This window comes from Neolamprologus brichardi, chromosome 3 (genome assembly GCF_056152115.1).
Source record: "Neolamprologus brichardi isolate AB-2024 chromosome 3, ASM5615211v1, whole genome shotgun sequence".
NCBI lineage: Eukaryota > Metazoa > Chordata > Actinopteri > Cichliformes > Cichlidae > Neolamprologus > Neolamprologus brichardi.
The window spans coordinates 43,543,097-43,567,815 of record NC_142106.1 but is presented as its reverse complement, the minus strand read 5'-3'; the positions used below and the strand labels follow the sequence as shown (position 1 = coordinate 43,567,815).

General features: G+C 39.3%; 1 protein-coding gene across 1 annotated transcript; it reads right to left on the bottom strand.

Moving 5' to 3' along the window:
* Positions 1-16,384: 16,384 nt before the first annotated feature.
* Positions 16,385-23,133, bottom strand: LOC102794487 (up-regulator of cell proliferation-like). The gene is made up of 2 exons (XM_087837703.1): positions 23,072-23,133; positions 16,385-21,369 (listed from the first exon to the last, which is right to left on the bottom strand). The coding sequence occupies exons 1-2, from the start codon at positions 23,076-23,078 to the stop codon at positions 16,682-16,684; spliced, it is 4,695 nt and encodes a 1,564-aa protein (XP_087693829.1). The 5' UTR covers positions 23,079-23,133; the 3' UTR covers positions 16,385-16,681.
* Between the last annotated feature and the right edge of the window lie 1,586 nt (positions 23,134-24,719).

Here is a 24,719-nt window from a genome sequence, read left to right as displayed (position 1 = left end):
GCATTGAAGGACATATCGTGGTCAAAATTGACTCCAAGGTTCCTCACAGTGTTACTGGAGGCCAAGGTAATGCCATCAAGAGTAATCCCCCGGCAGCCTACGTCTATTGCAGCATAACTAAGGGAGGATTCAGGGTCACCTGGTCCAGCTCTAACTATATGCTTTAGCAAAAAGGAAAGTTTTAAGCCTAATCTTGAAAGTAGAGATAGTGTCTGTCTCCCGAATCCAAACTGGAAGCTGGTTCCACAGAAGAGGGGCCTGAAAACTGAAGGCTCTCCCTCCCATTCTACTTTTAAATACTCTAGAGACTGGGTGCTGGCTTAGCTCACTGGGATCACCAGGCAACTATATGTCGTATGACTGACAGCCGCCAGCCTGGGTACAAATCTGACCCGAGGCCGTTTGTCGCATGTCTTCCCCTCTCTCTCTGCCCCTCTGCTTTTCTTTCACTCTTCACTGTACCCCATCACAAAAAATGTAACTGAAAAATACTTGTTTCCTTGGTTCTCAGGAGGATGTGTCAGTCAGCAACCGTCCTTGCTAACTTGGTAATAAGATTCAATAAGCCTACACTACTTACATGTGTTTTTAACCTTCAAAAAGCTTTTTAGACACACCTCGTGTTCTAGAAACAGCCAACAACTTGCTCAGACCATTGATTTTGAGCTAAGACAGGCTAACTTTGTCATCCAGGAAATGTTGATAGCAAGATAACAGTTAAGACAACACTTAAAAACAAATTCGTCCCCCATTCTTATTTTTTAGTTCCTACATCCTCGATTCCTTTGCTCTAACTTCATTATTCACTTCATTACATCTCAGTCCTTCCTACCAGAGAAGTGTCCACGTAAAGTGAGAAAGACATGCAGAGAGAGGGGCTACAACAACAGGCATTTAACAAAATGAGACATTAATGAAATGAGACAAATACATATAGCATGTGGCACAGCTGTATGCTGTTTTGTGTTTTATGATCTTATGATCTTAGTCAGCTGTGACTTAAAAATAAATTCTCTGTCTTTCCAATTGTAGTGAAGTAGATTCTGGGGTAGGATTTTACATGATGTCCACAAATGCACCACTGACATCCACACCTTCCCAGCCGATAATTAGCAGGCTTATAAGAAACAGCTGCACTTCACTACCAGAAGGAGGCATTTGGCAGTCTTGTCCATCCAAGGTGGCTGAGAGCATTAGGCAGTTAAGCGCTGCAGATCTCTCAAGGAAAGCCACTCAGTTTAGTATTGCCCTTTAGAGAGTGGTAAGTGGGACTATTGTGTTCATCATAACGTGGCATATAGTAGGGTGGACTTTGACAACTGTTTCCCTCCTTTGTTGCAGGTTTGCACTATACTGCTGCTGTCTTGTCACATGCTGTTTTGTTTGTTATGTGATGCTTTTATAATGAACAGTACTTTGGGGTGTAATTGTTTTATGTAGATCTTTTATTAATGTGTGTAACGTTATATGCTTTGTTTTATTGTTTTAGTGGAGGTGCGGCCGCTTGTTGAGGGGGTAGGCACGTGAGGTGGAATCCCCTTCCCGATGCATGCAAGTGTACACACCGGGCATAGGTAGATTGCACCATTTAGAGTTTCATGTGAGTGAGGTCTGCAGTGAAATCACATGGGTGAGTAATTGGTGGCACCCTTGGGCACTCCTCCCTGTAGGTTGCCTCCTCAAGTGGCCGGTCTCCACCATTTTGTTTAGTTATTTTTTTATCATGCTGTGATTGTTTTAGGGTAGCATCATGGTACGGAGTCTGGTCATTTTAATCATCGTTTGTTAAAGTGTTTTAATTAACTATTTTGCCGTCTCAACCCTGCTACCTTAGGTGCCTTTTTGATTTTAGAATTCTCAGGGTAATTTGAGACCTAAGAGAGGGAAATTCCCCAGACCCAGTCACCGCTTTAAAGTTATTCACATGGACTTTATAGAGCTGTCCAACTGTAATAACTATAAGTACTGTTTAGTGATAGTGTGCCCTTTTTCAAAGTGGGTAGAAATCTTCCCAACTAGGAAAGCAGATGCCATTTTGGTTGCCAAAGCAATATGTAAGAATATCATCCCGGAACACGGGATTCCAGAGACCATTTATAGTGATGATGGTCCACACTTTGTAAATGAAGTGATTGGATTAATGGCACAGCATCTAGGGATAACACTAAAACGTCATTGTTCATATCACCCACAAAGTGCAGGGTTGATAGCTTTACTGTCCCATTAGTTATCTCTAAGACTTAGGAAGTCAATGGAAGAGACAGGTAGGACATGGTTAGACTGTATAGAATTAGTTAAGATGTACATGAGGATTCCTCCAACAGAATGGTCTGACACCCTTTGAGATTATATATGGTAGAGTATTAAGAGTTTTTAGTTTTCTGTAGTGATGATAGAAAAGCAGAAGAGAGAGCACATTACCAGATTGGATGTTTAAAAGTAAAGAAGTCATGAGAACAAATGATCTGCCAGATGATTCTGTTTCTCCGCAGGAGCAGAGTCTGGAGATTGGATGCTGATAAAGGCCATAAAGAGGAAGTTCATTCTTACCTTATACTAATCGTGGTGCAGGCCAGTGCAGTGCATGAACTTATGCCTTCTCCGGTCAATTCCGCTGAGAGTAAATGTAATGTCCCGCTTTACTGTACAAGACAATGGTTACCTGGAGGGATGTACCACTGCGAGAGGGGTGCTGCGAAATAGTCCAAGTGATTGCTGCTTTGATTTCCCAGTCAACTATACATAAATTGCACGTCGACATGATTTTTTTTTAAAGGTGGTGAACTAGACTTGAAATCATTAATAACAAAAGAACAATAAATCTACTTTCTCTGGTACTTTAAACCCGCTCAGTTGCAATGCAATTTAACGCTCAACTACAAATCAATGGCTTTTTGATGGTGACCGGTGCGGAATGATGGTCAACTATAAAAAGACGTTTTCTCGACGTTGTTGTTGTCACCTGGTCGACTACAAATAGATCAAATATCAATGACAAAAAACAACGGTAAATCAACATTATTACAACGTACCTATAGTAAGACCGTCGGTTTACCACAGTATTTCAATGTTGTGACAACATTGGCATTTCAACCCTGACCATAACGACGGATCCACATTGAAAGGAGCCAGCTGAGGTGGTTCGGGCATCTGATAAGGATGTCTCCTGGGTGAGGTGTTCCAGGCATGTCCCACCGGGACATGGGCCCCGGGGCAGACCAGGACATGCTGGAGAGATTACATCTCTCGTGTGTGTGTGTGTGTGTGTCTGTGTGTCTGTGTGTCTGTCTGTCTGTCTGTCTGTGTGTCTGTCTGTCTGTCTGTCAAAAGTGGGGACTTCTATCAGCTCACACACCAGTCAACTGGGGACACCTCTTCCGTTGGGGACCAAAACCACCGTCCCCAATTAGATTTACCTCTAACAGCATACTCTAAAACATATTAAACCAAAAATCTCACCTGTCCCCAAACGTGACTTTTTTGTTTTTTTTTGTGTATGACATTGCCCCCAAAATTTTTTGCAATCTGTGTATAACTCTATGTTGCCCCTAGTGGAAGTGTGTGAAATTGCAAAGATTTCCACTGTCCCCAAAAGTGACATTTCTTGTATTGTTTTGTGTGTGTATTACCTCTCCCTAACCCTTATATTATTATAGTGTTCTTTTAATATACTGATCTTTGTTGAAAATCTTATTCAACATTCTTTTGTATGAATGGTTTTATATAAACAAACATTTGTTCTCTTGACTAAATAATAGAAATCAGTAGACTATTTGTTAGAAAGTAGATTATATTTTCAAAGGGTAAAGAAGACACTAGAAAATACAAAAGAGTCATATTTCATGTAATTATGATATAAATAGTTTTAATATTTTTTTAAAGAATTATTTGGCATAATGTGAAGCAGATGCATGAAATAATGGAGCACTTTAGGTTCATATTTGCTTTCTGAACTGCAGCTTGACATAAATTACTCTAAATTCTTGATACTTGTATTGCAACATGTTTAAGATGTTTCTTGAATTTCTGTTGAATGGTGCAGGGATCCAAAATTTGGTGAAACAGCTGAGCTAAATTTAAATTTCAATGTTAATACCTTTTAGGCAGTATGTAAAATACTGCCTAAAAAGTCACAAGCATATGGCATAAAACTTAATTCTCACCAAAGTCTCTTTAAGAGCTGATCAAAAACTGTGTAAGACTATGGTCATTGAATATGGATCATGACAGAAAAAAAAATTATATCCTGGATACAAGTGGGAAAGATTAGCTTCTGTAGCATGGTTGACTGGGCCTTAGAGATATGTGCAGCGTTTAACTCAAGTCAAATTCAAAGTCAGCTTTATTGTGAAAACCCATATGTACAGATGATGCACAGGAATTTTAAATTGTAATGCTCCCACGGTCTACAGTGTACAGTGAACAACTTAAAGATAAAAACAAAGCAAAAGTCCTATGTACAACATAATACAATAAACACTAGTGTCATACAATCAGAGTGCTTTCGGGAAAGAGTTCGTGTGCAAGTGGGGGTGGGGCAGTCAGTCAAAGGGCGATGTTTAGAGTTTTGTATGTCTGTCGGGTGGGAGGGATCAGAGGAAAGAGATGAATGCAGGTCTGGAGTTCGTGTGTGTGAGAGTGAAGAGGGACACAGCAGGGACAGCCTAAAGGTAGGGGAGGTGAGGTAAGACCTCTATGTCACCATAGGCCTTGATCGCAGCCATGGAGGTGTGTGCAAGCAGCAGCATGTAGAGCAGCTTTAAAGGTATGACAAGTGATTAAAACTTTTTTAGTTTCTTATACCTATATCTTAAGGTTTCTGCTGAAAAGTTTCAGCATTTTCTGTTTGAATGTAAGAAAGTTATTTAGTAATGAATGCTAATACTGGTTTGCTAGATGTGCCCTTGATCATTTGGAAAAAAAAGACTTGAGCTAATTAGCCCGAAAAAGCTAGCCACGTATAAATTACACATTCAGAGATGTCTTGGATTAAAAATCAAGGCATGTTTGAATGAACCAAACTTTCAATATTTTAGGGGATTTCATTTTTTTTTATGCTTTTATGATTCTAAAATAAAAAAGGATGTTTATTAGCATCCTTAAGTTTTTCATGTGCAAGCTAACAATAAGGATTATCTTGTTAATTAAGAGAGGCTAATGAAACGGAAAAAATAAATAAGCTTCATAAAAAGGAATATTATGTTATTTGTTTAATTTATTTATTTATTATTCTGAAACAAAGAAACATAAATAAGCTGCAGGATTTTGAAGGTCCCCATTTAGGTTAAAGTGGAGTGTATTTGTGTTAGAAACGTCCCAAAAAGTCATAAGAATATGGCATACTAGTGACTATAGTTGGATATGGTTTTGTATTTTTTTTTCTTTCTTTTTTTTAAAATGGTATCATGTCCCTATTTTCTGTATAAACCCACCCATGAAGTCGGAGAACAATTTATCAATGATTCCCACACTCAAGTAAGGGTTATGTTGTAAAATCTTTCATTATGTCTAAGATTTGAAAATATGGAACAAATACCAATCAGAATGACGACTAAGATAAAGCAATCCATTCCCCAAATCATTACACATACCTCAACATATGCATGTGTTTAATAATCAGAGTTCATTGTATTTACCAGTTCCCTAAGGAAAGTTTCCCATTGAATGTCCCCATTTAGGTTAAAGCGGAGTATATTTGTGTTAAAAACGTCCCCAAAAGTCATAAGCATATGGCATACTAATGACTATAGTTGGATTTTATTTTTTGGATTTGTTTTCTAAAAAAATAGTATCATGTCCCTTTTTCAGTATAAACCTACCCATGAAGTCTGTAAACAATTAATCAATGATCCCCACACTCAAGCAAGGGTTATGTTAAAAAAAAAAACCCTTCATTATGTCTAAGATTTAAAAATATTTTTGATTTTTTTTTTTTTTTTTTTTTTTTTTTTCCTGTGGTCTTGGAGGAGTAAAACTGAGTTGCCAGCTTGCTTTTAAACCATACAGAAAGTGGTGTCCCCAAAGGGTGGGAGTTAAGATATGCGACCCCAAATGGGACTTAAGTGTGTGTGTGTGTGTGTGTGTGTGTGTGTGTGTGTGTGTCTCTGTGTGTCTGTCTTCACAAGGAGATGCCTGACTGAAGGAGATGAAACATGAGCTGGACACCAGACCGAGGACAAAAGGGGAGAGCCAATCCTAACCCGTAGCTCCTCTCCAACTCATTTAACGTTTGGTGTCGTAAACCACCGCCTCTTCTTCTATAGAAGAAGAGCCACCTCCACAGGACAAGACTCGGCTGTCTATCTGCATCTAAAGGATAAAGGTCACTCTTTCGAGGATGCCAATGTTCACATTTGGGACTTCCGTTTTCCGGCAATGGAGTAAGGTGTGTCGGCCACTAGCACCTGCCTAACTTTTTTTAAATTTTACTCTCTGAGCCCCATTTTGCTGTTAGATATGAATTTTTCGGGTCATTTGTAAGTGTCACGCTGGAAGGATGTCCAAGGGAAGGAGACAAATCGAGAAAAACCTTACTGGCAAGAGCTGTGCTAACGCTGGCGCAGCAGAGGATGCTAGTGCAGTCCTGAACCCGGCGCTTGTCGCCCTGCTTGAACAGCACAGAACAGCCATAGCCGCAGATTTTAAGGCTACATCGGATGTGATTAACGGTAAGCTGGACAAGATTCAAGCGGAAGTCGCAAATCAAGAACTACGAATTGGTGAGCTTGAATCGAACGCAGTGGATGTTGTTCAGCGTTTAGCAGCGCTCGAAGCTAAGTATGATTCACTACAGGAGGAAAACAAACTTTTCAAAACTCAACTTTCCGACCTGGAGAGTAGAAGCAGAAGGCAGAACATCCGTCTGGTGGGTTTGCCGGAATCGGTGGAGCCGGGTCCACGGCCAACTGAGTTCTTTTCTCGGCTGCTGGTGGAGGTCTTCGGCGCACAAACTTTGCCATCTCCCCCGGAGCTTGACAGAGCCCACCGTAGCCTTATGCCCAAACCGGGCCCTGATGGAAGGCCGCGCTCAGTCATTATCCGCTTCCACCGCTTCCAGATTAAGGAGCTGCTGATGAGGGAAGCACGGAGACGCCGAGGGACGTTAGAGTACTGAGGACATAAACTTCAGTTTTATGAGGATTACAACGCCGACGTCCAGAAGCAGCGAGCCCAGTATAAGGATGTTATGGCCGAGTTATACCGGAGAGGCCTTCGTCCTTCCCTTCTCTTCCCCGCCAGGCTCCGCATTACTCTTTCAGATGGGAAAATCCGGCGATTGGAGTCAGTTGAGGAGGCCTCTCGCTTCATTCAAACCATGGAAGAAAACCGAGGCTCTCCATCCTGAGTTGGACACTGTAGCCGGTTAGAGCACTCACCTTAATTTACAACTATAACGGGTCGGACTAGTCTAAGTGGCGTCCTCGTTGTGACTGACATTATACAGCTGCGCTGTGTTGCGAAATCAGTTTTACCCCTGTTCTTTTATTCGTCGAAACTTCCAGAGACGGCACCGGAACTCAGTAGTCATTTTCACAAAACTTTTATTTATCTTTATTCATCTTCATTTAAGCATGCACTTCTAGAAGGGAAGACGAGGCCGGTGTGTCCCTCTGCAAAATCTTCACCCCTTTGTTAGTTACAGCCAGCTTTATAGAGGTGTCCCCATCATAAAAACCCCCTACGGTGTGCTGCAAACTCTGTGTCTGTGTCTGTGTCTATGTGAGTGCTCGTGCGTGACTGTGTACGCATACCTGTGTGTATGTGTGTGCACGTAAGTGAGTGTGCGTGACAGTTAAAACACTGTGGGTGTAGGTGACTCCCTAGAGGTCATAAAAAACCCATTTCCCTTCCAGACCACAGTTATCCAGGTCAAATGTTGAGACCCCCACCCAAACATTCTCTGGGGAATTTCCTCTCAGGATTAACTCCTCTCTGTTTTACTTTCACAGTTCAACTGGGGAGGGGTCTCCTATACTCTGCTCCTAAGTTCATGACAGTCAGGCCTTTATCACATTGAGGGCAGTGTCAGTGTCTCTACAATAATTCTAGATTCTATGTTAACACATTTCTAAACTCCAAAATAAGCTAAACATTTCTACAGCTGTTGGCATAGCAATATATTCTTTGCTGTTCATTTTAAGGTAAAACTGGTTCGTTGTTTGGTTGATTTGTTTTTGTTCTTTCTCTTCTTCGTGGCCTGAAAACTGAGACCCTGGCTCGAGTTAAGGGGCTACTGTTCAAGGGTGCAGGTATGATGCTAGTGGTACAGGGAGTTCTTGACTAATATGGGAAGAAAGCAGGGGCTTACGCGGTTGCTTTTTAATGCAACCTGCTGGGTGATATTGGTGGGTGGTATTGTTTTAGGGTTGTTTTTTTTTTTACACAGTGATATGTTATTGTATTGCATTTTCTTTCTGGGGTGGGGTTGGTTGTCATGTTTTTTTTGTTTTTTTTTGTTTTGTTTGTTTGTTTTGTTTTGTTTTTGTCCCCTCCCTTTCCTCCTTGGACAACTCTGTACATAAAAATATGGGACATCCTCGATGAGCGGTAATCTTACCTTTGTTAGCTGGAATGTGAGGGGGTTGAACCACCCAATAAAGCGAAAGAGAGTCTTATCACGTCTGAAGCAATTTAAGCCCGGGGTAGTTTTTTTGCAAGAGACTCACTTGCAGGATTCAGATCACTCACGCTTGGCAAAATGTTGGTCAGGACAGATGTTTCACTCTAATTTTAAAGCAAAGGCCAGGGGTACAGCTATTCTTATCGATCGGAACATCCCATTTGTTCCATCTAATGTTGTGTCAGACAAAAACGGACGGTTTATAATAGTGTCTGGCAAACTCTGCGACAGGTCTGTGACTTTGGCTAATCTTTATGCACCCAATTTTGATGATGTGCAATTTTTTCAACGCCTGTTCTCACACCTCCCGGATTTAAATACTCGCTCTTTGATTCTGGGGGGCGATTTTAATCTTTATATGCATGCGGTATTAGATCGTTCATCCCCCAAACCTGCTACTCTTAATAAATCTGCAACTTATGTCAAGTCTTTTCTTGAAGAATATGGTCTGACGGATCCCTGGCGGTTTTTATTCCCTACTGGTAGAGATTATTCTTTCTTCTCACACGTACACCACACCTACAGTAGAATAGATTATTTTTTTATTGACAATTTGCTAATTAATAATATTAGATCCTGCAGCTATGAAAGTATTACTGTCTCTGATCATGCCCCCCTCGTGCTCAAAATAGCTTTTCAGGGCTGCGACTCTGTGAGAAAGCTCTGGAGACTGGATCTGTTGCTGCTCACGGATGAACAATTTGTTTCTAACATCTCTTCTAAAGTTAAAATTTTTCTTACTGAGAATAGAACACCTGGTATGCCAAACAGGACTGTGTGGGAGGCTCTGAAGGCATTTCTGAGAGGAGAAATCATCTCAGTGGCAGCATTTAAAAGACAGTGTGATCAGTGGGACCAGAGGCTTATTTCAGACCAGATTTTAAACATCGACAGGCAGTACGCTCAGTCTCCATCACCGGCGCTATATAAAGAACGCTTAAGTTTACAAACCAAACTCAATCTACTTTCCACTCGACAAGTGGAAGGATGTCTGATTAGGAACAAGAGCGATTTTTACGAACACGGTGGAAAGACTGGTAAGCTTTTGGCCACCCAACTGCGTGGTATTAGGGCTAAACAAATTATAACTGGCTTGAAGGCGGACGATGGAGTGGTGACTAGGGATCAGAAGGCGATTAATGACATTTTTTCTTCATTTTATTCTAAGTTATATACATCAGAATCTACTGTTAATGTAAAAGATTTACATGTTTTTTTTTGACTCCATTGACATGCCCTCGCTTTCCCCAGAGCTCAGACAGACTCTGGAAGCCCCTATCTCAAAGGTGGAAATTCAGGCGGCAATAGCATCTATGAAATCTGGGAAATCTCCAGGCCCTGATGGATTTTCTGCAGACTTTTATAAAATATTCTCGGACGATTTGGCCCCTTTCCTTTGCGAAGTTTTTACAGAGTCGCTAGACTCTGGGGCACTTCCTTCATCATGCTACCAGGCCTGTATCACAGTGTTACTTAAGTGTTACTTAAGAAGGGCAAGGACCCGACTGACTGTGCTGCTTATAGGCCTATATCTCTGTCAAACACGGATGTTAAAATTCTGTCTAAGCTACTGGCGCACAGGCTGGAAAAAATTCTGCTATAATATCTCCCGACCAAACTGGCTTTATAAAAAATCGGCACACCTTCTTTAACATACGGCGACTTTTTAATATTATCTATGCCCCCAGCCATGTTGTGCCTGAATGCCTTATTGCTATGGACATGGAAAAAGCATTTGATAGGGTGGAGTGGGAATATTTGTTTTTTACTTTAGAAAGGTTTGGGATGGGCACCTTATTTTGCTCATGGATCAAACTTCTTTACGCAAGCCCCACGGCTTCAGTGGTAACTAACTGTCGCTACTCTGACCATTTTAGGCTCCACTGTGGAACGAGACAGGGCTGCCCTTTAAGCCCTTTGCTTTTTGCCCTTGCAATTGAGCCATTCGCAATTGCAGTCAGTGGTAATGGGGACATAAAGGGCATATGGAGGGGGGGGATTGAGCATAGAGTTTCACTGTATGCCGATAACCTTCTTCTATTTCTTTCCAACCCGCTTACCTCCTTACCTGCTGTACTTAATATATTGAATGCTTTCAGTCGCCTCTCTGGATACAAAATTAATATGAATAAGAGTGAACTGTTTTTGATTAATGAGAGTGCTCAAAATCTGGATTTGGTAAATGTTCCCTTTAAAATAGTCACAGATCACTTTGATTACCTTGGGATATGTGTCACAAAGCAATTTAATTGTTTGTTTAAGAAGAATCTCCTCCCCCTGCTGGAACAGTGCAAGCACATGCTGTCCAGATGGTCCCCATTATCCTTATCTTTAATAGGTAGGATTAACTCAGTGAAAATGATGCTACTTCCAAAATTCTTATATGTTTTTCAATGCCTCCCTATCTTGATTCCAAAATCATTTTTTAAATCTCTAGACTCACTAATCACTTCATTTATTTGAAATGGTAAACCTCCCAAATTGAAGAAATCTATTCTTCAAAGGCCCAAGCCGGTTGGAGGTCTAGGCCTCCCTAATTTCCAGTACTATTATTGGGCCACCAATATCAGGTGTTTATTGTATTGGAGACACTACCATCTCGAACCGTCACCACCAGTTTGGGTTGCCATGGAGTCATATTCAAGTGGGAAAATTTCTCTACCTGCGACTTTAGGTTCATCACTCCCTTTGGTATTGCCTCTACCCAGTAACAATAGAGTTGTCCAGCAATCTCTTAGAATCTGGTCTCAGTTTAGGAAGAGTCTGGGTCTCCGGGCTTTCTCACTTCAAAGCCCGGTTGCAGCAAACCACCTATTTGTTCCCTCAATGGCAGATAATGCTTTTCATATCTGGCATAAAAAGGGCCTAAAATCCTTTGCAGACTTATATGAAGATGGACAATTTGTAAGTTTTTCTCAAATATCCGCCAAATTTGGCATAGCTCCAGCTCAGTTTTTTAGGTTCTTACAGGCCAGACACTACGTGCAGAGTGTGACAGCAGAATTCCCCCAGATGCCTCCACACAATCCAGTAGATGATTTTTTTTTAATGGTAAACCCAACCTCAAGGGGCATAATATCAGCCTTGTACAGCTCAATTTCCAATTTACAAGGCTCTTCAGTAGCTGTTATCAAATTTAAATGGGAAAAGGACCTTACCTTTTGTATTACGGATGAACTGTGGGACTCTATCCTTGGCCAGGTTCACAATATATCAATGTGTGCTCGACATACACTCATCCAATTTAAGATAGTTCATCGGGGGCATTGGTCCAGGGATAGACTGGCACACATATACCCAGGGGTGGACCCAGCCTGTGTAAGGTGTGGGGGTGCCCCTGGTACATTGTTTCATATGTACTGGTCCTGCCCTTCTTTGTCCACCTTTTGGAAATCTGTTTTCCATACCATGTCTGAAGTCCTGCAGCATCAAATTGAACCAGAGCCACTCTGTGCTATGTTTGGTGCGGTCCAGAATCTGAATCTGTCCAACTCCAGACTCAAAACATTAAACTTTTCATTATTGTTGGCCAGGCGAGCTATACTGCTGAAATGGAAAGACTCTTCTCCCCCCTCACACACGCAATGGCTAAAAGATGTAATGTCTTGTATGGATTTAGAAAAAATTAGATATACAGTTCGTGGGTCTAAAAATAAATTTTATAAACTGTGGTCCCCCTTTCTGGACTTCTTTGAAAGGCCCACAACTACTGTTACTGAGTAGTCCAAGGAACCACCCCCTCTTGTTTTTGTTTTTTTTGGTTTTTTTTGAGTCTGTTTGTTGTTTTTTGCTTTTGTTTGTTTTTTGCTTTTGTTTGTTTTTTGGTTTAGTTGGGCAGCAGGCTGCCAATTATTTGTTGTTTTAGGGGTTAGGGTGGGAACAAGATTGAAATTTTGGAATATTCTGAAGCATTTTGTGTTATTGTATACATTGTATTGGAACCTTTGTCTAATAAAAAGACCTTTGAAAGAAAGCCAATGTTCACATTTTGGATAGAGAAGACAGGTGGTTTGAAAGAGGAGTGAAAGAAGCCATTTATGTCCACTGTGAGCGACCATCTTTGAACAGAGGCGGTGGTTTACGACACAAACTGTCTGCCATCTATAATCCAGTTTTGAGATCCCTCCCCAGACGCCTTAACAGCCACTCACATCCTGGGCCATCTGACCTCAGGAAATCACATGATAGGGTGGGGCCAGGTTTCACAATGAGCTCACCTGAAACCATGGTTGATTGTGACCCACACCCGTTTTTACACCTTGGCTCATGTGATTAGGTAGAGGATTATCAGGGGGTCCTTTTGTCCCTCTTTGGGGGGACACTCCCACGGGGTTTAAATTTGGGACTCTTCACCATTTTACCCTAGAACTGAAGAAGCTTCTGAGAGGTGAAAGGTCCTCAAGCAACCTAAAGAAGTCCAGATGCTTTTCTTTCCAAGCTCCCACCATCTGTTTAGCTGTGGGGCAGACATGGAAAAAGACCCAGTGACACCAAAGCATTATACAATACACATACATAAAAAGAAATACCAACACAGTGGACACTCCTAACAGTCCTCATACATAAAGTGCTTTACAAACCCAAACATTACGGCTAACAGGTGGATTTTCCCGTTTGAGACCAGCTAGTCAAATGCTGACCAGCCACTTACTGCTAATGAAATAGACAGTGAAAATGGTTAGTCCATCTTGTGTCATTTTTTTGGCGTTATTCCTCTCAGTTATTGATTCTATCACTAATTAGCTAACATAAACTAATGCAAGTCTTTAAACCTCAACCAACCACCCGACCACATGACGTTGTGTTTTAGTACTGAGAGAAGATGGTGTTAAGTGTTTTCCCAAGCTGTCTAGTCTTATCATGTTCCTCTTCTGCTTTCTGGTATAGAATTTTTATAACACAATTCACGTGGAGTGGCTCTCCTGGATGTGTAGTGAGAAATTCTTCCTCTTCCAACATAATCCACTCCTCGTCCAGGGCTTTTACTTTGTCTTAACGTTAAATGAGTTGGAGAGGAGCCACGGCTTAGGATTGGCTCTCCCCTTTGGTCCTCGGTCGGGTGTCCAGCTCATATTTCATCTCCTTCAGTCAGTGGCCACTACCAGCTCCACCACCATCATCAAGTTTCCGAGCCCCCTACTTGCACTCAATCTACAGCAGGCAGTGTTGGACCAAGTCCAGGAAGATCGTGAAGGACCTCAGCCATCCCAACAACGGACTGTTCTCTCTGTTGAGGTCAGGAAAGCGAAGACCAACACAGAGAGACTGAGGAGGAGCTTCTTCCCGTAGGCGATACGGTCTCTCAATCACACCACCACATAATACTGACCCACACATATGGTTCTTACACACACACTGGACATTCTGGACTTTGTTTACACTAATTCGATTAGATGCGTGGTCATCTAATCAAATCACTTCATCACAAAATCACTTTAAGCATATTTGCTCTGCACAAGACACTTACAAATATGGATTGCACAACACTGGACATTATATTTCTTCATTTCTAATTAATACTTGTACAGCTGCTGTTATTGTATATATATATATATATATATCCATCCATCCATCCATCCATTCGCTTCCGCTTATCCTTTTCAGGGTCGCGGGGGGCGCTGGAGCCTATCCCAGCTGTCATAGGGCGAGAGGCGGGGTACACCCTGGACAGGTCGCCAGTCTGTCGCAGGGCCAACACACAGGGACAGACAACCATTCACACTCACATTCATTCGCACATTCACACCTAGTGACAATTTTGGATTATCCAATTAACCTATCCCCACAAGCTGCATGTCCCACGCAAACACGGGGAGAACATGCAAACTCCACACAGAAAGACCCCGGCCTGATGTTGGAATTGAACTCAGGACCTTCTTGCTGTGCGGCAACAGTGCTAACCACCGTGCCACCGTGCTGCCCAGTGTGTGTGTGTGTGTGTGTGTGTGTGTGTGTGTGTGTGTGTGTGTGTGTGTGTGTGTGTGTGTGTGTGTGTGTGTGTGTGTGTGTGTGTGTGTGTGTGTGTGTGTGTGTGTGTGTGTGTGTGTGTGTGTGTGTGTGTGTGTGTGTGTGTGTGTGTGTGTGTGTGTGTGTGTGTGTGTGTGTGTGTGTGTGTGTGTGTGTATATATATATATATATATATATACACACACACACACATTGGGCAGCACGGTATATATATATATATATATATATATATATATATATATATATATATATTTCTTCATACATTCTCATATATTTCTATACTGTGTATTGTGTATTTTGTTGTACAGTTATTTTATTTTCAACTTTAATTTATACATTTTATCTTATTCTTTCCCAGTTAAATTGACCCTTCATTCTAATTTGTTGTTGTACAGTTATTTCATTTTTAACTTTAATTTTTATAATTGATTTTATTCCTTCCTAGTTAAATTTACCCTTTTTAATTTTCATATTTATTTCCTATCTTATTCATAGCCTTTTTTTTCTTCACGAGCAGTTGTGTAAGCATTTCACTGCATATCATACTGTGTATGACTGTGTATGTGACAAATAAAATTTGAATTTGAATTTGATTTGATTTGATTTCCCGGTTCAGTATTTTTCCACTAGCCTGGTGTTGGATAGGTGTGGCACTTTCTTTCAACTATATATTCTATATTCTCCTGGAAAATATAAATGCGTAATACGCTCAGCTAAGAATTCAGTTTTAAAATACCAAAGCAATGGCTGCCAGGTCATACTGTATTTCTGAAGAGAGTCAACAGTATGTTTCAAATGTTCAAGCTTCAGACCTACGATGACCTGGATGATTGAGAACCTTCACAGACAAGAGACAAAAGACTCTTTCTGTGGAGTTGTCTGTTTCCCCCAACTTCCTGTGATACAATCACCTGGCTGTTCAATGGCTTGAATGTGTGAAACATTGACACATGCTAAAACCCAGTGGCACCAAGGCATTATACAATAAAATAATGTAAATAATACATAAATAAAAGAAATTCCTCTACAAAAGACAGTGTTACACCTATGCCAGTTTTTGCAAACAGGATTCAAACCACACATATAAAGACACATACTTAAAGTGACTTATATCAGATACATGTGGGATTGAACATAATTTATTTTTTGTTCAAAACATTAAAAGTTATGCAACAAAAAAACAACAACTAAACAAAACAACACTTCATGCATATCACTGCCATTTTGAGATCCTGTGCTATGTTGCTTAACAATACAATGACAAAGACTGTGACAAATACACTGAGTCATGCAAACCATCAGCCCAGTCTTCACTGCAAATGTATGCTGGTTGTCTTGATTTTGCATCTCTTTCTTCAATTTAGAAATGCTTGACATTAAAGAAAATATTGTACATTTTAAAACAGTGAACAATTTTAACTAGAAAATTAAAAGAATATTAAAATAAAATAAAAACTGACTTAATATAATGAATGATTCCTTAAATATTCATCTTCATTGATATTTCAATGAAAAACAGTTTTTCTAAATTCTGAAAAACTGTAATATACTCTGATGAGAAATTGTAAAGTTGTAAATTATCTTTTAATAGGTAAAGTATGTAAATGGTTGGTATCATATCTCAACACAAATAAAATTCGAATGAATGGGCTTTTTCTTTTTTTGTTCCAGTAGAATAATACTACATAAAGACTCAAAATCAAAACAAGACAAGTTTTAAGCAGAGTAATTTTCTTATAACCCTCTCAAGGCAGGCATTGCCAATTTGCAACAGTTAAAAACTAACAACCTGATTATCCCACATACATATTTTATGATTTTTTTTTACTCAGAAGTACCACTGCAGGACTTGGTTGTGCATTAGCAACAAAAAGTTTAATTTGAGCCTGAGAGGGTTAAGGTGTTAATTACAAAATCATGTAAAAGTGAGCAACAATAAAATATATTTTCCCATATTATTGTAAGTCATAGTAGCTAATGTATATTGATCTATGTCATAAAAACAAACTGAAATCACAATATCTGACAATGTATTCTCTGCGCTTGAAGAATAACAGTTTGTAGTTGCTAATTTCTAGTTCTACTTTCTCTTACTAGTTGCGAAATGACATTTTGAGACTTTTTTCTGCCATATCTTTTGTGATGTTTTCCCAAGTTTTAGGAATTTTAGCAGGTTTTGCATAAAATACTTCAGCAAAGGCAATGTTGTATTTTGTCATCACATATTTCCAGTAGTCTGATGCCTCAAGGCTCCCATCTGGAACAATTTTCCAGTCTGGGTAAATCTCCTTGTAACATTTATAAGGGTAAAACTCATTCTCTGTAGCATTGCAACAAAAAAACAGTTCACTGTTCACACAAGATGTGCATATTCCGGTGACAAGTTCCTGTGTTTTATCCACATTGTATTCACCGAGACCCTGAGGCCTATGCAGTGCAGCAAAGTGCTCAGTATGGGCTCCTCCTCCTGCATTACAGGGAACGTTGCAGAATGGACACTGTTTGCCACAACCAATCAGTTTGTTGAAAAGTTCATTCTGGGGTTGCACATGAACATGCTGTAGTTTAATTTCAAAGTTCCATTTCTGAAACTCTTTTCTGAGATATTCTGCCATCACCATTACACACTCTGTGAGCCAGTCAGCAAACTGTTCCTTGTCAGCATTGTTCAGGATCATGAAAGCACCAAGAGCATCCTGAGAAATGACCAGTTTATCACCAAGTTCTTTGTGAATATCTTCAACAAATGTCTTCAAATCATCACTTTTTCCTGTTTTGGCCTTGTTGATTGCATCATTTATGCTTTTGATACATGACTGGAGATGTCGGTCCTCAAACTCAGATATTTTGGCCACAGTTGAAAAGTGCTCCACTATTTTCTTTTCTATCACTTCTTTTACATACTCCTCATAATTCTGAATATATTCAAGGTAGTGCATAAATTCATCCTTTGAAAGTAAATCCAGTAAAAGTGAATACTCGAAGGACATCCGTGTGCTGAACTGTTCACATGTCAACATTTCACCAATGACATCATGTCCCAGAAAACAACTAACATAGTCTTCAACAGCAGGCTTCAAACATCGGTTGGTGAATTCTTCTGCCTTCTTCTGACACTGGTCTCGTTCATGAAACACATCAATGAAATCATCACGAAACTTTTCCTTGTTTTTCATCAGACATCTATAGGGATCATTTGTTTGGATGAAATCTTCGTGCATTTTCTGAAACTCTCTGGCTGCAAATCCACAGATGTGCTGTTTCAGAGAAACTTCAAAATTGATGTCTGTCTTAACATCTGTATTGTTATGTAGTTTTGTATCAATCATGTGTAGGATCTCCTGGATGTAAGTATCTGAGTAATTGTTTTTTCTTTTAACCTTTTCTCTCACAAACTGAGTGCAGACATCTATGATACTGTCAGCCAGTTTTTGTACAGCATTTATGTGATCTTGAATGTTGAACCACTTAGCCACTCTGCCCATTGCATGTGTAGCTCTGTGATAAAAGTTCTCACTTGTATATTTGAAAGTCTCTTTTCCACAATCTTGCAGACTTTTTTGACTTAATAATTCACATGCATGACTCCCCTTGTATGACAGATTAATTCTCAGGTAGTGATATACACTGGTGAAGATATTTGTTGTCTTTTGTTCAGAAAAAGAAAGTTTCTTCAGAGTTTCTTTCCACATTTTGTTAAATTCATTTTCCAGTTCTGTGTCTCCCATTTGTAAATTCTTTTTCCGACATTCATTAATTAGTGCACAAACTGCCTTCTCAATCTCTTGTGTGTGACTTTTTTTTATTTTTTCAATTTCTGCCATTCCCTCCTTGATTTCTGCTGCTGCTGTGAGCTGATTAAAAACACTCCTTTCCATTTCTTTTCGAAGGCTCTTTGCATTGTTTGAGAATTCCTCTCTGTATCCTTCAACCAGATAAACATGACCCTCTGTTTGCTTGAAATACTCTGTCAGATTTTCTAGAAGTCTTGTCTCCCATGTGGACAGCACTGTGGAGGCTTCACTTTTCAAAGATGTGAGAAATTCTCTCATGTCAGAAGATTCAGATTTTACAGCAACTTTACCAAAATTGGAAATTATTCTTTCTGCGTTTGTTACCCAGGTGTACATTTCTTTTTTGAATTCCCACTCCCATTTGTTAAATTCTGTGCAGAGTCTCATGTATGCATCAGCTACGAGGCTGTTTCTGAAGCTGAAGATAAAAGTTTCATGCTTTACTGCAGTCCACAGACTTGTCACCCACTCTTTAAAATCCATGATATCATTGGCAGATGACTCACAGTTTCCCAGCAGTTGGATGATGTTTTTCTTGAGCTCATATACAGCCTCACTGTACCCTACACTGACTGGTGCCATTGGTGGGTTTCCATTCCAGAGTACAGGAATGTACCAGTTCCCAGTGTCTGGACTGTACTCCATCACATCAGTGAAGCTCTTGTTCTCCTCTTTCTTTTCCATTTTGGCTGCTGCCTGGGTCATCTCATTCAACTGTTCCAGGAGCAGTTTCCTGTCTCGTAAGTTCTTCTCATGGGCTGAAACACTGGAAACATTCTGGTGAACAAACACACTTTTCGGCTTTTTGCCCACCTCCTTCATCCTGAGAAAAGCATGCACAACTATTTGTAAGATGTCCTTCATTTCAGGTGAATTCTCCATTGCAATATTAACAATGGTGATGTCACTCAGCCCTACAACAAGTGTAGCAAGCTCATTGTCATGCTCAAAGCTGTTGTCTAGTTGTGCATGTTCTGGTGACTTTAAGCCCTCAGTGTCAATGATCAGCATGAAGTCACAGTTTAGGACTTTTTTCATGTCTTCATTGATTTTGATGAGCAACATAAAGGCACCTCGAGTACATCGACCACTGCTGACTGCAAACTGCACTCCAAACATGGTGTTAAGGAGAGTGGACTTTCCTGTGCCCTGAACTCCAAGAACTGTGACTACACGTATCTTTCTGTTTGGAGACACCAAGTCACTGAGCTGAGAGAGAACATCACTCACCCATCTGAGAGGGATGTTGGATGCATCTCCATCTACAAGCTCAAGGGGAAATCCATCAAGCAACAACTCTGCACACAGTTTGGGCAGATGCTGCAGCTGTTGACGTGCTTGATCTGTTTGTGGAAGGGACAGTGAGGCTTCATAGATCTGACCCATTTCACGGAAGAAGTGTTCAGTCCCCAGTGAGCTGTTGGAAATTTGTCTGTCAATTTCTTTGATCTCCTCTTTGTTCTCAGAGTTCTTGCATTTTTCTTTATATTTCTCCCGAAGTTCAGACAGTTTTATACGTGACACGTTATCGAGGTTAATTCGCATCCATTTCAGGAAATAAAACCTCTCTGTTCCTGGGCTTGATATTGCATTGATGAAACATGTCATAGCTGCCAACATGTCATAAGAGTTCTGCTTTTTACGCAGTTCTTCTTTCTTCAGATGAAGATCAGTTTTATAATCTTCTATATTTTTTGATCCAACTTTTTTAAGCCGATATTCTTCCTTCTCTAAGCAGGTCAGTTCTTTCCATATTTCACCTTGCCGTGGAAGCTGATCTTCTTTGAATCTATGGATATGTTGAATTTCTGCAGTGATGGCTTCAGCATTTGTCTTTGCAGTCTGACACTCTGGAGAGTCTTCATCAACCAGGATTCCCAGTTCTTGTGCAATGTCTGCCATCTGCTCTATTGTCATCTTCATATTTGAGTTCTCAACTACATCTCTGACTGTTTCCCGCAAATCTTTTACAAAATCGGCATCATTTTTCTGTTTTGTCTTAATAATGATGTTGTTCTTAGTCAAGTCCAACTTGGTTGCTACTTCTTTTAAACGATCTTTACTGAAGTGGTTGCTCTCATAGTTACCCACTAAGTATATCTGTGCCTTTTGGTTTTGGTTAGTAAGTATACTGCGCTCAGAGTCCAATTTGTCAAAGAACACAAAAACTGCAGCAGATGTCTGGCACAGAAAGGAGTATTGTCTTTTAAAAGATTTAATGTCCCCACGAAGGTTAGCTATAGCCACTGGCTCACTGAAAATATCAATGTTTGTGTTTCCACCAGGAAGATACCAAGTAATTTCAGTCAGTCCGTTGGATATTTTTCTTGGACTGTCACCACAATCCATGTTGCGATGAACAAAGGTGTCATGGTACTGCTGAGAATTGCTCAGAAGCTTATTGAGAATCTCTGACTTGGACAAGGAGCACTTACCTAGTCTGACAAAAGAGATCATTGGAAGTTTAGAGAGAACGATTCTGTCTTCAATGAAGCCCTTGGACTCTGACAGAGACTGAGGTCTGTACTCCTTAACAATGTCTCTCATGGCCCACAACATTAGTGTGCACTGTTTGGTGTTACAATTGGGAAGCAGCAGAGGAACAGAGAACTGACACATGGACATTTTTAGTGCCATTTCTTGCTGTACAAAACCATCAGAACACAGAAAGAGAGCAGTGATTATGTCGAGGGGGTTTAGCATGTCATCTGTGTTTGAACTGTCAAACAGATCGTCAAGATCCGAGTATGTATTCTCTGATTTATCAGCACAATTCAACCCACAATCTGATACATATGTCACACTCCTAGCTGTTACATTAACCATCATCAGCTTCTTTAAAAAATGCCATGGGAGGTCAGATTTATACTCCAAAGAGTCATCAGAAATGGTCTTCCTATTAAGAACAAGTATTTCGCTGAGTGATAGCTTCGTTCTGTAGTTCTGCTCCAAGCCCACATCCTCCAGTAAGCTCTCCAGGTGTGTCTCTGTGGATATAGGGAATCAAATGATTGTTGGGTTTTTCTCTGTCTGTATTATTGCAGGGTGTACCTTACAATATAAAGCGCTTTAAGGCAACTGTTGTTGTGATTTGGTGCTAAATAAATAAAGTTTAATTGAACTGAATTGAACTGAATGAAGACATTATATCCAACTCAGTTTCCATGTTTTTGTAACTCATGTTGGTTCACATAGCCAAAGTTATTCTTTGTTTAGTCTTCTTTTTATTAGTTCAAGTTGGGGGGAGGGGTTCTTGCTTTGTTTCAAGATGCAAAGGTCATTGTTGGGTTGGGTATTTCTCATGGGCTACATTTAAATTTAGTACATGTATTATGTTACCAACCCATCTTACTGTTGACTCGCAATCAGACACTTTCTGTATATTTGTACTTAAATTTTAACTATTATTTTGGGTAAAAAAAATTGTTTAATTCTGTTTACCATTTTTTATGTCTGATACATTTAAAAATAACATTTTTCATTTAGTTAGTTTTAGGATTTTTTTAAGTTTTAGAATGCATTTATAGATTTGATATAAAGTGTTCATCACTCACAATTCAGTAATATATCAAATTTGAATATCAATATCAGAATAGCGGTGGGATTCTTTCAGGAAGTATGTAGATTTTATAAGGTTACTTTATATTTACTTTCTGTAATCGTTTTGGGGATATCATCTTGTTTGCTGCAGCATATCTGACTTTTTTGTTTGTTTGTTTTTGGAGTCCAGGACACTAAAGCCTGGAAGTGGGAGGGGTTGCTTAACCTTGATCTGTTAATGATGGGTTAGTAAGTTTGGCGTCTGTGTGAAAATGAACTTTGTGCCATATATAGGCCTCAGCATCTGTGGAACTTGTGTTCCCAAGTGTGTGCAATAAGAAGGATAAATTTTATGAAGCTTTAAATTATTTTTTTCTTTTCTCCAAAACATAGATTCGGGGCTTAGGGACATAGCTGAGGTGTTACATGCTTACAGTAACTGTTGCTTGCAAATGTGTCTTCAGTTATTCTTTTGTTTTTAATCATTTGAACAGTATTTCCACAGTCCTATACATGTCATTTTTTCATGTTTCCCCAATAAAGAAACAAATTAATAAAATATTAATTAACTAACTAAATTCATAATCATTTGAATTGTTATTACTTTGTGTTTTAGGAGGCTACGACTCTATCCTTTTCTTTTTAACTGAGTTCCTTTGTTAGTATACTTTCTTAATTTTCTGAGATATTTTGTTGTATGATACTAAAATAATTTCCCTGAGTTAAATGTTTTTATACAGTTAAATATAACATTTAGCATAAATAAAGTACTTGTTATCTCATCTTTAGGTACATTTTACTTTGGTGTGCAAGAATCACACCAGACTTGCTTAAGTTTTTGTCCTTCATTTCTTCATTATTCTGGGATAAGTTTTCTTCTTCTGGTTTGCATTTGCTAGCGACTGCTATCTGTTAAATATCTGTTAAAACCTGATTGAACATAGGTTTTAGGCTTTGAGTGTAATACCAAAGACCGGAGCAATTTTCCTTTTGAGTACACTGGATAAATGAAAATATAGTTCAGTGCTTACTAACCTGTAGTTTGCATGAAGATCTCATGCAAAATCTATCAATTTTGCTCATTTGTATGTGCTTTTAAGTAAATTGAAACAAATTTTACTTAAATTCACTTTTATTCTGGCATCTTACCTGTCATTTTAGCGGCAACGTCTGTGTTAACATCAGCTAAGTGTTGGGCTATTTGCTGATCAGAAACTAAAAAAAGAATTTAATACAAGAATTATTATACTGTACACATGTAAAAAAAAAAAGGAAGAAGAAGAAGAAGAAGAAGAAGAAGAGAATATTAGGAAATAAAATAAAATACTGTGACAGACTTTCTAGAAGCTTTGTACCCCGTGTAGACAGCACTGTGGAGGCTTTTCAAAGATGTGAGAAATTCTCTCATGTCTGAAGTTTCTTGTTTTATTGCAACTGTTCCAAAATTGGAAATTCTTGTTTCTGCATTTGTTACCCAGGTGTACATTGCTTTTCTGAATTCTCACTCCCATTTGTCGAATTCTGTGCAGAGTCTCATGTATGCATAAGCTATGAGGCTGTTTCTCATGCAAAATCTATCAGTTTTGCTGATTTTTATGTGTTTTCAAGTCTTGAAATGTAGAGAGACTAACTCCCTCTTGATATTAAACAATGCTGTCTTCACTTAACGGCATGGAGCTGTGGGTAAAATAATAGTAATGCTGTATTATTATGCAGTATGTATATATTAATAATATTTATAGTTAGATGTTCTTACAAAACATTATTTTGTATTATTTATTTCTGTCTTGTACCTACTAGCTGTTTACCTCCACTCTGAGTTCAGAATATGTCCTCCCAAGGCTCCAGATTATGAAGGCAGCTTCTCTCCAATGACTGTAATAAGCACAAGTAATTCTCAATTTATTAAACAAGGACTATTTCATGTGTCACAAAATTCAAAGCTTTTAAAAACACTGAAAACTTCCTTCCTCTCTCCTGGGTCATGTGAAAGATTTATGCATACACATCACAAAAACAACTTAAAAAAATCATAAAAATATATGAAAAAAACGTGGTGGTACTGGCCACCTGTGAAATTTGATTGAAATATTGTTTATTCTAAGAGACATTTCATGGTTCTTAACCAGCAAAGTACATAATGTCTGGCATCACGTACAAAATGCCTAAATGAAGCATGTGTGTTTCATGTGTATGTGTGTTATTTTGAATTAACAGTTGTCATTTCAGGAGTACATAGACTGTTGACTTATAACAAAAATATGTGTTGTACTCTAATTTCCCATGCTGTGACATACACATGGAGCTGTTAATGGTTAGTTAGAGCATTCTAATCTTTTTATTTTTGTTATTTGTACTAATTGTGTTAATTGTTAATTGTCTCTACCTTACCATATAACCTTACCTCACAAATTTGACATTATGTTTTATATAAATGAAACTGAATTGCATTTAATCATTCAAGTACATTTCAATTGCCTGAATAAAATGTCAGTACAAATTATTGATGGCACAAATTTGTTTGAAAGGGCAAAGAGGGGTATGCATATGTGCAAGTGTATCCATACATTTCAGTTTCATATTACCATATTACCACAATGAACAAGGCCAGTTCAAACGTACATTGGCTGTATCCCAATTCAGGGTCTGCAGCCTTAAAGGCCGCATTTTAAGGCAGATCGACACAGTCACAGCGACGCAACGAAGGCTGTCCCAATTCAAAGGCTGCTTGAAATGAGTCCTTCAAATACGTCCTTCATTTCCCCGGATTTGAAGGATGGGTTGGTGTAGCCTTTAT